This window comes from Coenobita brevimanus, chromosome 57 (assembly GCF_032717465.1).
Source record: "Coenobita brevimanus isolate Jiangsu-jjx chromosome 57, ASM3271746v2, whole genome shotgun sequence".
Classification (NCBI taxonomy): domain Eukaryota; kingdom Metazoa; phylum Arthropoda; class Malacostraca; order Decapoda; family Coenobitidae; genus Coenobita; species Coenobita brevimanus.
The window spans coordinates 8,557,064-8,574,668 of record NC_137010.1 but is presented as its reverse complement, the minus strand read 5'-3'; the positions used below and the strand labels follow the sequence as shown (position 1 = coordinate 8,574,668).

General features: G+C 42.3%; 1 protein-coding gene across 1 annotated transcript in view; it reads left to right on the top strand.

Moving 5' to 3' along the window:
• LOC145402269 (facilitated trehalose transporter Tret1-like) overlaps positions 1 to 6,033 on the top strand; it is a 51,917-nt gene extending 45,884 nt beyond the window's left edge. The window contains exon 7 of the mRNA XM_080274396.1: positions 5,006 to 6,033. Within this exon, the coding sequence (XP_080130522.1) occupies positions 5,006 to 5,769 (764 nt within the window). The 3' untranslated portion in view covers positions 5,770 to 6,033. The remainder of the gene's footprint in view (positions 1 to 5,005) is intronic.
• The last annotated feature ends 11,572 nt before the right edge of the window (positions 6,034 to 17,605 follow it).

The following is a 17,605-nucleotide window of genomic DNA, read 5'->3' as shown; positions in this document are numbered from 1 at the left end:
GCACTTTGGCCTCTTCCGCAACCGCACTTCTGCACAAGTGCACCTGCACCCTCACCCTATTTATATACTGTGTGTGTGTGTGTGTGTATATATATATATATATATATATATATATATATATATATAAAACCACTCGTGCATCCATCATCTAGTCCTATGTAGCCCCATCAGGAACATAGGAGCCCCGAGCTAGACAAGTTGGTCCTGACATATGAGATGAGAGTGACCGGCCTCACTCATCCCTGAGTGGCATTATATGACCAATAAACCCCAACCACTCCTTGGATATAAATCTACACAGGCTTAATCCAATTGGGGTAAACCACCAAGTGCCATAATTTGGTTATATGGTTACCAACCAGCATAGTAAATGGTTTCCTGGTGTACAGGAAACCATTTGGCTTGTCACTAAGTGTAGAGTCACTCACGGGCAGAAGGAAGAGGAAGGAAGGAAGGAAAGAAAGACAGAAGAGGGAATGTAAAGTCACTTGGTAGGCAGAAGAAAGTAGAAAGAATGAAGGAAACAGGCAGAAGAGGAAGGATGGAGGAGAGGAAAGAGAGGAAAGGGCAGACATGTAAAGCAGCACTACATCGAATGAGTGGATGGTTAGTGCCCCAACCTACTACTAATATATATATATATATCCATCCATCCATCCATCCATTCATCATCCAATCGTATGTCGGCCCGTAAGGAGCGTAGGAACCCGGGGCTAGGCAAGTTGGTCCTGACATTTAGGATGAGAGTGACCAGCCTCACTCATCCCACAGTGGCATTACGTGAGCAGTAAACTCCAGCCCCCCCTTGGATATAAACCAAGACAGGCTCAATCCGACTGGAGTGCCATAATTACCCATTAGACCACCAGGCTCCATAATTTGGTCATATGGTTACCACCCAGCATGGTAAATGGTTTCCTGGTGTACAGGAAACCATTTGGCTTGTCACTCAGTGTAGAGTCACCCATAGGCAGAAGGAAGCGGATAGAATGAAGGAACGAAAAACGGAAGGGAGAATGTAAAGTCACCCATAGGCAGCAGATAGAGGAAAGACTGTAGGAAAGAAAGACAGAAGAGGAAGGATGGAAGAGAGGGATGGTCATACAGCCAAAGCAGCATTACATCGAGTGAGTGGATGGTGAGGGCCCCCACCTACCACTAATACACACACACACACACACAGGTATACCCCGGTGTTTAACGATGCAGTTGGTTAGGTAAAAACCCATCGTTAGGCGGGGTATCATGTATCAGGTTAGATTTAACATGTTGAGTAATGGGATACATTTTTCAGCTTTGGGTTTCCCCCCCCCAACCAAGTCCTAAACCCACCCAACTGAGTCCAAAGGACAAGTTTAAAGCCAATCTAAATGGCCTAACAGCTGTAAATGAAGCTAACCTAAGCCAAACACCGTAAATAACTCACTAAAACCAACAAGTAAAATCTGAAAATCGTCAGATATGAGTGGAAAAAATCAATCTTATTAAACTGTACCCCAAAATGACAATATTCACCCCACCTATGGCTAAAACACATTAATCTAAGTCTAAAAACAGTTTACAAATCAACCTAAACACACAGTTTTAGTCTAAAATATCATCAAAATCGGTAAAGAAAATAAAAACCCATCGTTAAGCCGGGGTTTGGCCATTGTTAGGCAGGGTATGGAGGTATTTCTACCCCATCGATAACCTGGGTATTGCATCTAGGGATATCGTATATCAAGGTATACCTGTGTATACTGTATATATATATATATATATATATATACACAGTATATATAAAGTTTTATCTCAAGCAAATATATGTTTTTATTATTATATTATAATGTCTTGGATTATCGAGTTATCTAGGCACAGTTGCTCTCTGATTTGGAGTAAAAGGAAAATATGCGGCTGGGATGCCTAATGATTGCGTGATCACTGATTGAAGTGATTAATATTTAGTATTTAATACGGTACTGTTTATTAACTGTGATCAGTTTGTCAAGCAAATGCTGCATGATCAATGTATCTTTACATTTGTCTTTATTTTTTTCATTTGCAAGTGCGCAGACCAATCCGCACATATGCACCCTCACCTCCGCACACCATTTCACACTTCCACACAGTGCGTAGGTGCGGAAGGTGTGTGGAACGTGCCCAGCACCGATAAGGACCACGTAAAAACTCGTAGATGAGAAAGGGCTTCAGTGAACACCATAACAAGAGTATTCTTGAGGTCCTGCCTTTCTCGAGAGATTATTAGGGATCCATCACAACCATTGTCATGTATATGAGGTGATGCGACAGACAAACTTTGCATGAATCTGAAGACTTGGCAGCATGAGAAAAAGTTGACATTTTCTTTTCCATCAAGAGATTATAGCTGTTTCTGGAATGTAATTTTTTTCTTAATGGAAAACTTATGTAGTCTGTCATCTTGTAACACACAAAATTACTACGAGAGTTATTTCAATCTTCGAATATTTGAATTTTAACCTAGAATGATTTAGACAGGCATTAAATGAGGTATTGTAAGTAGTCAATGATTCAAGCAAACACCAGGATTACATGTGGATAGAGGACAGCAGGACATACACAGACGTCTGATAAGCAATAACTTATCACCATCATCATCATCATCATCATCACTCTAACCATATTTCATTCTTATAAAAGTGTGGTAGGTAGGATTAAGAAGTATAAAAATAGAAGCTTAAAGTAGAGCTATCAGTTGAGTGCCCAGTAAAATATGCCACAATTCACCCACCATTTAAATCTTCACATTTCTTGGTTGTCTCATAGGCAAACCCAATTTACAATATATATTTTTTCTTTTGTAATGCACTTTACAAATGTCTGTATGATAGAGTCATTCTGTTGAATACCAAGTTAAAAAGGGGTGCAACCACTGTAATATACACCCTCCCCCCAAAATATGGGCACTTACAGCACGTATTCTGAAACATGGATGAACCATTGTGATATATGGAGCATCCTGTAATTATAAGTGCAGATATTATCTTTGGTACTTATTAGAACCAAAATTGCAAAAAGATTCATTTACTGGGTGGTATAAGTTTTGAGGCACCACATTTATAGACTCATGTGTGTCTGTGGAAGTTGCGTATTTTCACAACCATCGTACCCAAAGGTGCTGAATAATTTTTGTGCGGGTGTACATCTCCATGTGTATATCATCCTTTGTCAATTCCCTCTTTCCCACAGATTCATTTAACACATCCAGGTACAGTACAGTACTGTACTGTCGTTTTGGTCATAGATCATGTCTACTCCCACCCTCATATTCATTCTCGTATACCTTCCGCACCATGTTGTTTTTATTTTTCTTCTGCCTCTCAATCAGTGAACTTTCTAAGTTAATATAAATAAAGAATCTCGCACATCTCGTATCCTGTCCAATTTATGTAGTCTACACATATTTTGTAACAATTCCATTTACAGTGCCTTCACTCTTGATTATTTGAACTCACGCTGTACCAAGTCTCTCACCCGTATGTTGATGTGAACATTAACTCACTTTTATGCAACTCTCCTGCAGTCTTAGTATTCAGTGTTTTGTGTTTTTTATCAAGCCCAGCATTGTACTGGCCACATACGTTTATTGATCCACCATTCTACTCTCCACTTCTTAAAATCTCCCATCCATCCATCCATCCATCATCCAATCTTACGTTGCCCCATGAGAAGCGTAGGAGCCCTGGGCTAGGCAAGTTGGTCCTGACATTTAAGATGAGTGACCAGCCTCACTCATCCTTTAATGGCATTACGTGAGTAATAACTCCAACCATCCCTTGGATATAAACCTTCACCGGCTCAATCCGATTGGAGCGCCGTAATTACCCATTAAACCATCAGGCTCCATAATTTAGTCATATGGTTACCACCCAGCGTAGTAAATGGTTTCCTGGTATACAGGAAACCATTCGGCATGTCACTCAGTGTTGAGTCACTCACAGGCAGAAGGAAGAGGAAAGAATGAAGGAGAGAAAGACAAAAGAGGAAGTGTAAAGCCACCCTTAGGCAGAAGGACATGGAAAGAATGAAGTAAAGAAAGACAGAAGTGGAAGGAAGGAATGGAGGGAGGAGAGGAAAGGGCAGACACCCGAGAGCTGCACTACATCGAGTGAGTGGATGGTGAGCGTCCCCACCTACCACAATAAAATCTCCCACTAATTCAGATTCACCAGCACTTCACATTTTGATTCACTTTTCTAGTAGCAGCCAACAACTTATTTCATATCTCACTGCTTATTGTACCACATCTGTTATAAGTCCATATTAGGTCCATTACAGGACTGGACCTTCTCCAGAGAGAGATAATGCTAGCCAGAACTTCTGTGATAATTCCTCACGCAAGCCAAGTACAAATCAGGAAGGAATGTCTTTTGTGGATATAGTGCATCCGAATATTGAAATGTTTTGTATATGTCAGTCTTTATGACTATGCCATCAGCATGAACCATGAGGGGATGAACTTTGGAAGAAAACATTCCTCTAATTTGATTCATTATTTGCAGCAACAGTGTAGGAGTAGGTGGTAGGTGGTTGTGACCATCATCCTCTCAGTTGATGTAGTGTTGCCTACTTCATTCATTGGTGAGTTTACACTGAGTGACAAGCCAAATGGTTTCCTGGGTTACAGTGCTGAGTGGTACCCATACAACAAAATAATGGAGTTATGTGGAACCTACTGTGATGTTCCAGTTAACTGGATGAAGAGACACAAATGCAATGTCCATCCAGGAGCCAAATCTCCACCTTCTTCCTTGCCCCTTGCTGTGGTGAAGCACTGTCAGCTGTAAGGGAAAATCGCTTCTCTGCACGGGAGAGTCCTGCAAGGGAGATTGCTTGCCTGCAGTTGATGTATCTGCTTAGCCAGACAGACTGGGGTTATTTTACTACTACTACTACTGCTACTGCAGTCTAGGAGCTGTAGTGGTGTCAGTCTTCCAGAAGTTATGTATATTGTGCTTAGTCATACTCTCCCACCACCAAACAGGACAGCGGGAGAAGTCAGTGTCGGCATTGTTGCTGCTGCGTCGGTCCCCACGTGAGGCTCGAGAGGAACAAAGAGTGGTGGACAAGAGTGTGCAAGATGGCAAGGAGGCAGGGGTATCGCTGGCTCAAGTAGTGGCAGAACCCAACTTGTGGCCTGTGGCGGTGGCATCAGGGCTCATGGTGGCACAGCAGACCACTGGCATCACTGCAGTTGTCTTCTTTGCCTCCACTATCTTGGGTGACAGTGGAGGTGATGTGATCCTAGGGGTGGTCAACTTTATAGGCACCTTCGTGGGGATGGCTGGGGTGGCCACAACTCAGCGCCGAAAGCTGCTCCTTTTCTCCTCCTGTGTGGTAATCTCCGCATTAGTAATCCTTGGCATACACTTTTGGACTGTTGAGGATGAGGTGACAGGGCTGATGCGTCTAGTGCCAGCAGGTGCCCTGGTGGCCTACATGCTGGGCTTCTCCTTGGGGTGGGGGCCAGTGCCATGGGTGTTCCTGGGTGAGGGAATGCCCAGTGCGGTGCGGGGCAAGGCCGCTGCTGGAGTGGTGGCTGTCAACTGGGGTTCAGCTTTCATTGTCACCAAGACCTTTGGGTGGAGTTTGGCTGCACTGGGACCTCACACAACCTTCCTCTCCTATGCCATCTTCACTGTTCTTGCCATGATCCTCCTGTACCCAGCCATGCCAGAGACATATATGCAGTCTACTGCAGCCATGGATAAGCTCTACCAGGACACAGCAGCCAAAAAGCGCCAGTAACACACACACACACACACACACACATACACACACACACACACACACACACACAATGCATGTATGTATTTATGTGTATATGCATGCACGCACACAGTACCTCAGTTTCACACGGCTACAGTCATTAGATATTCTCCCATCAGTTATCATGGGTCATTTTATAAGCTTCTGTTGGAATTACTAGTCAGTTATAGCAATTTACTTCAGTGGACATGCAGTCAGGTTGTTTTATTAACACTTACACACAGTCAAAAGGGTGTCATGCAGGAGAGATCCAATGGTGTCCTGCACGATCACTACAGCTCATAGTGTCCCCAAAATATTAGTCTGTTGTTATTATTGTTGTTGTTCCTCAACCCTGGTCTATCTGATTGAACAGACCTATTGACCACAGGTAAGCAGCTGCCTCTATGGGGTTGTCCCAGAAGTTCCTCCCACTGCTGATGTGTCTGCATCTTAGTGTGGCATGTTCTGTGCAGTGCTCCATTATGTGTGTTTTGTTGTGAGGGCCTACAGTAATCTAAAGGCTGGGTATGCATTCTCTGTGATTCCACCCAACCCAAATCTAAACTGGTAGCTGAGGAAGGCTGAGCAATATCCTGCTCTATGCCTAGCTAGGTGAACTTGATCATCTCTATTTAAGGACACCTCTGATGGGTGAATGTCAGGAGAGGGGGATTGTAGTATGGTGTTGTCAGTGAGGTGTTGTATTGCCCTGTGCATGAAGTGAGTATGTAGGGGTTTTTCATTGCTAGTGTTGGATTATCTGGAGGTGGGATATTGTTACTGAGGGTTTGATAATGTTTGTATGGTGATTGTCTTATGTGCCTAGGTATGTTGTGTGTGTCTTGTCATGTAATGACTGGGGTGTTGTGTATTGGAACAGACTGCTGCATGGAATTGTGTGTCCCTCATATCAAGGTATCTGACAGGGAGGACGTGTTTCAGAATGTGAGTGAGTTGTGGGAGTGATTTTGGTGCAGCCAGTAGTGACGCATACGGTGTTCTGTATGGTTTGCAAGGTGTTGTAGTGGGTAATTGGAGGCCATACTGGGATCCATAGGACACCACTGATCAAATATGTTGTTTGTAGAGTAAGAACAGTGTTTCTTTTTGTTGCCCCAAGTCTGGCCTTGTAGTTACCTTGAGTGATTGAGTCTGGGGGTGTACTGTCTCTTGATGGGTTGTACATGGTCCTTGAAGGTGGTTATCACAAGCAGGTGATATGTAGCACCCTCATGAAAGCAGGTATACTAGCATGTAAAATCATTGGCAGTTTTGCAGTACTCAACATCTTTGATGTCAGATTGTTTCATGCGAAGTGTGCATCATTTTTTTTTTTATTACTTTATATACGTGAGGGTAAACTATTGTGGAGGTACTGTCATAAGCCGTCAGTTAGAGCGATGATCATGTGCTTAAGCACGTAGATTAATTCCCTGACATCTATCTATCTGTCTATTGCCAGATTCCTTAATCCTGTAAGGGGTGGCCACAAACGAATCGCCTCCATGTCGCCCTCTCCCCCGCCATTTCACTGCCTTGTTCCCAGCTAACACTCCCCTCTCTCATATACCTTTCCACTCCATCCCCCCATCTCATCATTGGCCTGGCCTTCCCCTCCCTTTCCCCCCCTCCACCTCATTCACATACACTCTCCTCAGTCTCTCACTCTCCATCCTCTCCACAGGGCCAGACCACCTCAGTGTGTTTCTCCTATTGCTTCCTATCACATCCACATCACAATGCTCCTTCACATCCTCATTTGTCAGTCTGTCTCTCCATGTGACTCCACAGGCTCCTCTCAAATAACTCCTTTCCACTGCTCTCACTCTTGACTTCTGTCCCTCCAACAAGGTCCAAGCTTCACTTCCATACACTAGAGAAGATATCACAATACTGTCACGTAGTAACTTTTTCACTCCCATGCTTACTTCCTTGTTTGTTATCACTGCTTTCAAGGAACCTGACTTAATGTTGGTAAATCACAACTTCAACCAGTCAGTTTTGTTAGAAAACTTTGGTGTATATATTAACTCATGACTGTATAACTAGGAACACATTAATCAAGGTTTTAGAAGTTGTAACCTGCACATCAGAAACCTGTGCAGTACTCCAGTATGCAGTTTCTGAATAGATGTTGCCTTTTAACAGTGGATCACATTGTGGTCTTGTCCCATGATGATTACTGGATTGGTCTTCCAGAAGATTCTGTCTGTGTTCAATAGGGCAGCGAGGCTTGTCTTTGATATCACTCCAAGAACCCCCACTACCTCATTTCAAATTGAGTTGCACTGTCTGTCTATCTGTCTATTGCCAGACGCCTCAATCCCGTACGGGGTGGCCACAAACAAATCGCCTCCACGTAGCCCTGTCCCCCGCCATTTCACTGCCCTGCTCCCAACTCACACACCCTTCTCATATACCTCTCCATCCCATCCCTCCATCTCATCCTTGGTCTCCTTTCCCTCTCCCCCCCTCCACCTCACTCACATACACTCTCCTCGTCAGTCTCTCACCCTCCATCCTCTCCATATGGCTAAACCACCTCAGTGTGTTCCTCCTAACGCTTCTTATCACGTCCACATCCACACCACAACGCTTCTTTATATCCTCATTTGTCAGCCTGTCTCTCCATGTGACTCCACAGGCTCCTCTTAAATAACTCATTTCCACTGAGTTGCACTGGCTACTGGTAAAAGCCAGAACAAAACTTAAACTGTTTTGTAGGGCTTTCAGAGGTCTTATGTTTGGTAAACCAAAGTATCTTGCTAAATTGTTACCTCAGACTACAAAGTTGGAGGAGGTTATGTATTCATCACTGTCTACCTGTCTGTCTATTTGTTTGTTTGTTTGTCCATTAGTATCTCTAAAAGTTATCAATGTGCAGTATTTCAATGAAATTTTGTGTATATGTGGGCCATGGACCAAGGAAGAGTTTATTAAATTTTGGTGGTGATCTGAGTTTGAGATCTGGTTCAGGACCTTTTTTCCCACAAGATTTCTCTAAAAGTTATGGATGGCTTTCAGTTAAATTTTGTGGATATGTGAGTCTTGGGGCAGAGAAGAGTTTATTAAATTTTGGTGATGATCTGAGTTGTCTGGTGTAGGTGTTGGCAGAGGTATGTGCCCTCTGGGCATGCTTTACTTCTTAAGACATTTGTCAGCACCCCCAGATGTGGCCTTACAGTAACTTTGTAACTTGTTGTAGTGTGTTTTGTTGATCAGTTATACATATATTAGACTCGTGGACGAGCGGTTGTTATACGTGAGTTGTTTTGTAAGTAGATAATCTTCGTTCCCTTTAGTCATGCAATGACAGGAGAGGTAAAGATTAGTATGGGACTATTTTTATTTGTCTTGGAAATATTAACAGTCTCTCACACACGAGTGAAGTAGAGTCCCGCGAGCTACCTCCTCTCTCTCTCTCTCTCTCTCTCTCTCTCTCTCTCTCTCTCTCTCCCTCTCTCTCGCCCATGTTTCTAGCCTCCTTTTCCCTACTACCTGTCGGTTCTATGGCCTGTCTCCTCACCACCACCTGTCGATTCTAAGGCTAACCTCCTTCTGAGCTCTGCTTCCTAAATTCTTATTTTAGCAGGAGTCGTGTCACGTGGAATATACTGATGTGAAGCTTCTAGAAGCCGGTGTGTGTGTATGGTCACGAGGCGCTGTTTGTGTGCATATCAGCATTCCTCCAGTTAAGAGTGTGCAAACCTGTATACCTTTGCTCGATTCTCGCTGACACACTACTTATCCCCTGGCTTGATGCTTCTACCTGTCTATCTGTTTATCTATTTATCATGCTATCTGTTATGATTTGTATTTATGATATGGAGTCCTGACAGTGGTACTGTGAAGTGAAGATGATCCTTTACACCTCAGTGAACTGGGAGCTGTTCATTAATCATCTGTCTCTGATCAGTCATTTTCCTGTGTAGTCTTTAGGTTGTATAATAGATTGCTGTTATCCATGAGACATTTAACTTCTGTTGAATATTTTAAGGGTCACTGCAAAGTCTTTTGATTTTCAGGAGGCCATGATCGAGAGAGAGGTGTGGTACAGTAATGGATGATTATATGATTTAGTTGTCACTTTTGGGAGTGAACTTTGTATTGCATACTCGTATGAATAATGTCCCAGTTCTCGTAATTGTGAAGACGCCAACGTGTTTCAAGCACTAGTGAATTTCTTTGTAAGTACCGTACTGGTGATTTTGAGAAACGAAAGATCAGATTATTATTACAGTTATGCATTATTATATTATAATTATTATTATTATTATTATTTATTATTATTATTATTATTATTATTATTATTATTATCCATCCATCATCCAATCCTATGTTGTCCCATGAGGAGCGTTGGAGTCCGGGGCTAGGCAAGTTGGTCCTGACATTTAAGATGAGAGTGACCGGCCTCACTCATCCCTGACTGGCATTACATGAACAATAAACCCCAACCACACCTTGAATATTAACCTACACAGGCTCAATCCGATTGGAGCGCCTAAATTACCCACTAATTTAAACCACCAGCCGCCATGAATTGGGTATATGGTTACCACCTAGTGTAGTAAATAGTTTCCTGATGTACAAGAAACCACTTGGCTTGTCCCTCAGTGTACAGTAGAGTCACCCATAAGCAGAAGGAAGAGGAAAGAAAGAAGAAGAGAAAGACAGAAGAGGGAGTGTAAATTATTATTATTATAAATCAGTCCCATCTTAAACGTTAGGACCAACTTGCCAAGCCACTGGCTCCCACGTTCCTCATGGGGCAGCACAGGTTTGGATGATGGATGGACGGATTATCATCATCATCATCCAATCCTACATTGCCCTATGAGGAGTGTAGGAGCCCGGGGCTAGGCAAGTTGGTGCTGACATTTAAGATGAGAGTGATTATTACATTACAGTATTATTATTATATTACCGGTATTATTATTATTATTATTATTATTATTATTATTATTAATTGTTATTGCTATTGGTATTAGTTTTACTATCATCTCCAAGAAGAAACAGATTTTCTTTATCATGTAATGCAACCAGATATGGGCCACTCATCTACCTTTCATGGTTCGAAATTACAGTAGCCTAACTGTGAGCTGCTACACCTCACAAGGTTTAGTATAGAAACTGTGGTTACTGTTTACTATTGCAGTAATTGTGGGATGTTATGCCTTACATAGGATAATACAGAAATTGTGGTTATTGTTTACTATCCCAGTCCAAAGATGTACAAAGCTCATAAGGCTTCATTGTGTGATAGCCAGTGGTGTACAGAGAGAGTACAGCCTTTTCTGTGATTGTACAGTGCAGATAAATGTTCCTGATTGTTGAAGCAGATCTGTTGTAAGTACTGTTCTGTGTAGATCCAAGTGAATTCACTAAATTATTTCAATTTTAAAAGTTGTTTATATTGTAGCTGTTTTGGTCTCAGACTCATCTGAACATGAACGTAGACTGAAGTTGTCCTTCTGCTGTCAACCACCTTATTTGCTGGGGACAGGGAAGGAGTTGATGAACATTTTATATTAGTGCCACTCTGTGAAGGAGTCCATCTGCAATGTCGTGGTGATGGGCACATATAAAGGTATTATTGAATGTAGATGTAGTCTAAAATTTGGTAAATAAACGTGTAGGTTAACTTATGCCTTCATTTCGTACTTCTTATTGTTGTTTTGGCCCTGGTCTTAAGTGAATGTGAACCCAGTGGACTGCAAATTGAAGCTGACCTACTTCAGTCCACAGACTCCTTTTGTGGAAAAGGGAAGGAGGGACATTTTGATAATCAGGCAGTGGAACCACGCATTTACAGTATATTGGTGCCACCAGTTCTTGTGCCAGCCTGATATCTATCTGTCTATAGCCCGACGCCCTAATCCTGCAAAGGGTGGCCGCTGACAAAACGCCTCCAAGTCGCTCTGTCATCCACCATTTGACTACCCTCCCCCCAGCTCACTCCCCCCTCCCTCATATACCTCTCAACTCCATCCCTGCACCTCATCCTTGGTCTCCCCCTCCCTCTCCCTCCCTCCACCTCACCTACATACACCCTCTTAGTCAGTCTTTCATTCTCCATTCTCTTCACATGTCCAAACCACCTCAGTGTATTTCTCCTAATCTTCTCAAACACATCCACATCCACCCCACAACGTTCCGTCACTTCTTCATTCGTCAACCTGTCCCTCCATGTCACTCCACATGCTCCTCTCAAGTAACTCATTCCCACTGCTCTCACTCTTGACTTGTTTCCCTCAAGCATGATCCATGCCTCGCTTCCATACGTCAGGGTAGGGATCACAATACTATCATGCAGTGACTTCTTAACTTCCATACTCACCTCCCTATTTCTCATCACTCTTTTCAGTGAACCAACAACCTTCCTTCCCTGCTGTACCCTTTCAAGCGCTTCATCCCCAAAAGTTCTATCCTTACTCATCACACTACCTAAGTACAGTACTTGAATGACTCACATTCTCCATATCCTTACCATCCAACCTCACTGCATTCTGTGACTTCATTCCTCTCAAACACCATAACTTTACTTTTGTTTACATTAACTTTCAGATTCCTCTTCCTACACACAGTCCCAAATTCATTCACCAAACCTTGCAAAACCAAACCTGCCTGATATACATTGAGAAAATTGATGATGGGAGAGAGTAAAGACGTAAATACAGACACACACATCAAGCCTGAGGTCCCATTTTGATGGTCTTCATCCTTGATTTCTCTACATGTACAACAGTGCTTTCTCATCCTACCATTGTGTTTCACCAGGACAATTCCACGTGTAGGGGAAGTATTTATTTTATATACGCAATACCAGTTTGTGTAATGACGATGTAGTTATAATTCTCTGTGTAAGTAATGACCTAGTTTTATGTGGGGTTTTGAATCCCGAGAAGTGACTGGATGTTTTCTGAGCATGTAATGTCATCAATGGGTGGAAGCAGGTCATCTGTCCCTGAATGTACTGTATTACAAAAGCCTCATGACTGGTGGGTGGAGAGGAAGCAGAACCACCAACCACTTCCCAACCACAGGCACCATGTCAGGTACAGCTGTGGACATAATTATGTGGGTCCATTCCATGTTAGATCCATGCCATGATAGCAAATTACGAGATAGTGAGAAACAACTCATAAATCCCAGTGATGTGGTCTTTGGAGCCCAACACATTATATACAGTATTAGCATTTCGTGACTGTCTTTTTAAAATGATGAAGATACTTCTTTGCGACTGTAACTTGGACGATGAGCATTCTCCTTGCCACAAGCAGCACTCTCACTTCTAATGACTGGTGACCTGTGTTGATTGTAGACCTACTCAAGCAGTTATCACATCATAATGAGGTTCAGACAATGCAGAGACGGTGAACAAGAGGAGGGTGCACCACGTGCTTATAACCATCATCCAGGGGTGTGACAAATTACCGAATCGACAGTCATTTACGACAAGGTAAATCAACTAAGAATTTTCTTCCCATGCCTCTACAAGGAAAGGAAATGTTTAAGAGTATTGTATAACTGTCATGAATGTGTGTGTGTGTGTGTGTGTGTGTGTGTGTGTGTGTGTGTGCGTGCGTGCGTGCGTGCGAGAGTGTGTGTGTGTGTGTGTGTGTGTGTGTGTGTTCTTACCTAATTGACCTAATTGTATCTTTACAGGAATGAGTCAAGCTCGTACTGTCCCGTGTATTAAACCATTTTTATCATTCATCTTAAAATTATGAAGAGGTGTGTGTGTGTGTGTGTGTGTGTGTGTGTGTGTGTGTGTGAGGGAGGGAGAGAGAGAGGGATTGTTAATGCATGTATCAGTCATAACAAGCTCGATGTAGATCAGCTACACCTACAGACAGGAGACTTATGATAATCACCGGAGAACAGAGTACAGTACATGCAAAGTTAGGCAGCAACACCTCCAGCCAAGCCAGCCCTAATGGAGTCACCCTATATTCACGTCTCACCAGCACACATACTGTACTCAAGCTGCTCAGTCAACCACAACCAAGTCATATACAGGAGAACTGGCTAGCTTACACCTGCTCTACCAGTGACCCAGGATCGAATTACAGAATAGCAGTGGCATGTCGACATCCTCACCTCCGATCACTGAGGATTAAATACAAAGATACAAATCAATACAACATTCAGGGGAATCGTCAGACCAAGAAAACAAGTCACCATACTTGCCAAACAAAAAGGTATGGTAAGGACCTGGTTGGAACGCAAGTATGACAACTACACACCTACATCAACCAACGAGTTCAGCGAGGACCTAGTAAACAGTAAAGTCAGTCATTAACACCAGTAAGAATGGAGGACAGAGATGTCAGCCAAACGCCATAAAGAGATGGTACAATAGTGTCGTGGCATTCCTAAGGATCAACAGTATAAAAAAAGTAAAGCAGAAATGGGAAAATAATCCGAGCCCTAAAAACCTTACAATTTTTAAGAATGAAAAAGCATGTAGAGCAAGTCAAGTTTAAGACAAGAGAGAAATACTGGACCAACTTTCTTCAGACGATCAGACGTCACAATAACAGACAGCGAGGAAAATCAGTATCATCCCAGGAGAAAAAAAAGAAAAAGACTACACAGTAATTCTACAGCGAAAGCAGGAATTCACACCGCATTGGTCGTCTACATCCAGCGAAAATAACCTACCGTTCAAAGTACGACATGCAGATCAGAAGAGAATCACGAAGCTCAACAAGGTAGGCGACACACTATGCAAGGCACATGAAATGGATGATAAGCCTATCAGCGAAGAAGAAGAATTCAAGCCGGGAGGACCAACAGCACGCGAGATGGACGGAATCACCTAGAGTATATGTAGCAGCACCCGTCTAGCGCCAACTCATCCCATTTCTGTTCCGTGACAAGTCTCCGTCAAAACATGGACGATTCCCCGTCAGGACAACTTGCATCAAAGACGATTCCCCATCTAATGCAAGAGTTAACCGTTACTCCCAGTACTTCATATATGCAACAGGTCAACTCTGGAATTGTCTTCTGACTGTATTTCCCAGTGTCAATGATCTCGTCTTTTAAACGCAGTGTGTCCAAGCATGTTGAATTTTGAAAGAACGGAACTTGAATTTGGCTCTCTTATTTTGTTTTTATTTTTTATTGGAAGGAACATTATTGCAAGCTTCTGGCCATCGATTCCTTTTTCCTTGCCTTAAATAAAGTTATGAAGTTTCTTGCTACGATCACTGCAAATCCCATACTCCGTCTTGTGTGTATACATACGTATATATATATATATATATATATATATATATATATATATATATATATGTTATGTATAACAGGAAGGAAAAAATGATTTAAAAAATATTCATACTCCATATTACAGGTGTCCTCCATTCATAAAAATCTGTAACAGTTCTTGAACAGCCTTAGGTTGAAGGTTGGGGGGAAAACATTCTGGGGAAGCGAATTCCAAAGAGATGCAGTTCGGGGAATAAGGAGACGTTCTGCATTATGGCATAGTGACATTCCAGTCATGAGCGCCGTCAGAGCGGGGAAAGGCATGGAGAGGTGGCACAAAGGATGCAAGCAACTTCATTTGAGCATTTGCCATGAGTACTGCATCAGTAAAATAATGCAAGGGAGACAACATTCCTTTTAACTTGTAGGGAAGGTAATTTATTTGTAGTAGAAAGGTTAATAATAATTCTAACAGCTTTTTTCTGAATTCTGTCTAGTTTTTATGCCGCCTTTCCACATTCATTCCACAAGGGTGAGCAACATTCCAGCTGAGGGCGCACATGTCATAAATTACAGATAGCTAACTGCTCGTCAGTGAAGAAGGTACGGATTCTGTACAATAATTAAAGTTTCTTGAAGCGGTTTTAGCAACTGATCTACCATGAGAGGTCTAACTGAGGCCATTGTTAAGTGAAACACCGAGAATTTCAATACTTGCAGAGATAGGAATATTAGTAGCATTGATGGTAACACAGGATTCAGGCAATATCTGTCCATTAGTAAATTGTATATATTTGGTTTTACTAGCATCAAATGAGACAATGTTTTCCCCATTTGGTGACTTAGATCATTCTTGATTTATGGAGATTGTTGTACTGAATTTTGAGTTAGAGATATTGAACTGTGTGAATGGGTGTTTAAGTGTGAATGAACTGTAAGTGTTGAGTCATCTACATATAAATGAATGGGATTATGGGTGACGGGTAAGAGGTCATTAATACGAAGTAGGAATAGGGTTGGGGCCAGAACTGATCCTTGTGGCATGCCGGCATTAATCAAGTGGAAATTGGAATACACTGTACTTCATCTGCTTTAACGCATATCTTCCTGTCGCTGAGATATGAAGAAAGCAGAACAAAAGACTAGGCCATAGCAAGGGAGTTTGGATAGCAAAGAACGGCCCCACACTCTGTCAAAAGCATATCATGTACAACATAACATGGATTCATCCCCGAAGCCAGCAAGAAGGCTATCATAATCCCCATACCGAAACCAGCAAAGCCAGGAGAGCACACATCGATATCTGAAACATCTTGGCGCGTATTCTCGTCGATGAAGAAAACTCCCTAACATCTTTTCCTTAGCTATTTATTTTTGGATATGGATCGTTAATATCCTTTGGAACGTTACATTTACAGAGTATGATGATATTTGAAGGATTTATGTAACAGACTAATACAGCAAGGTACATATGCAAAATAAATCGTTTACGAGGTGTTAGGGAGCTTCCTTAACCGACGAGAATCCGGGCCCTTGTTTCTGCACGTTCTTCGAGAGAATTGTTCTTAACAGGATCCTGCATGTGTGTGTATATGCATGTATTTGTACGTGTACGTGTGTGTGTGTGTGTGTGTGTGTGTGTGTGTGTGTGTGTGAGTGTGCAAGTAGGGTTTTGCCCTATGGGGCTTTTGTCCTAGTGAGGTTTGTCCTACACGAGAGAGAGAGAGAGGACGTGAGGTGTGGTGAGGCAAGTTTCTCGAGCCCCTCCTGGGCAAAGTTTGAGTTTCTCCTCTACCACTCTCGCCACCACCACTAAGTGCGCTCTCTTTACCTGTTCCAAGCACAGTTTTGGTAACAAACTCTCTAAATAATACAGAGAACATCACCCACTTAATTGCCAGAGTTCATCCCAGACACACACACACACACACACACACACACACACACACACACACACACAAAAGCCCAGTGGTCGCATTACTGCTCTCACTATAGCCCAGAAACATCCCAGAAGTCCTGAAAATTTTATATTGGAAAGTAAGCACGGATAGTTACCAAAATATCAGTAAGTACAGTATATGAACATATGCCTGTCAACACATTTATTTCCATTTTAAATCAATATTTATGCAAAATAGAAGTCTGTCAAGGCGAGTTAGCGATTTAAAGGCCAAACACTCCATCTGACGTAGTCCGTTCTCGTTATGAATCCTGAGTTTTTTTGTTTGTTTTTTTATTAATAGTTAAAGACAATTTTTTGACTGGGTTTCAGATAATTAGGTGTGTATGAACCTATATGGTGATAGAAATCATATTATTTTCCAATTAAAAGTGCCGATTCGATAATTCGTCGCACCGTCAGCCAGCACTTTTTCAGTCACCACATGTAGGTTATCCTCGTACAATATATTTACAACTACTGTACTCTACCTATCCTGCAGTATGCAAATATTGGTAAGAGAGAGGGGGAGTTATGTGGTGTACAGTTGCATCTTGATAGCGAGACTGACTGCCATTCCGCCCTTCCATTGAGACACCTTAAACAGTGATTGCAAGTTTTGCATCACATAACTTTTTTGCAATGCTTTCTCGTTGTCTGATGGCTGGTTTTGCGCCTCCC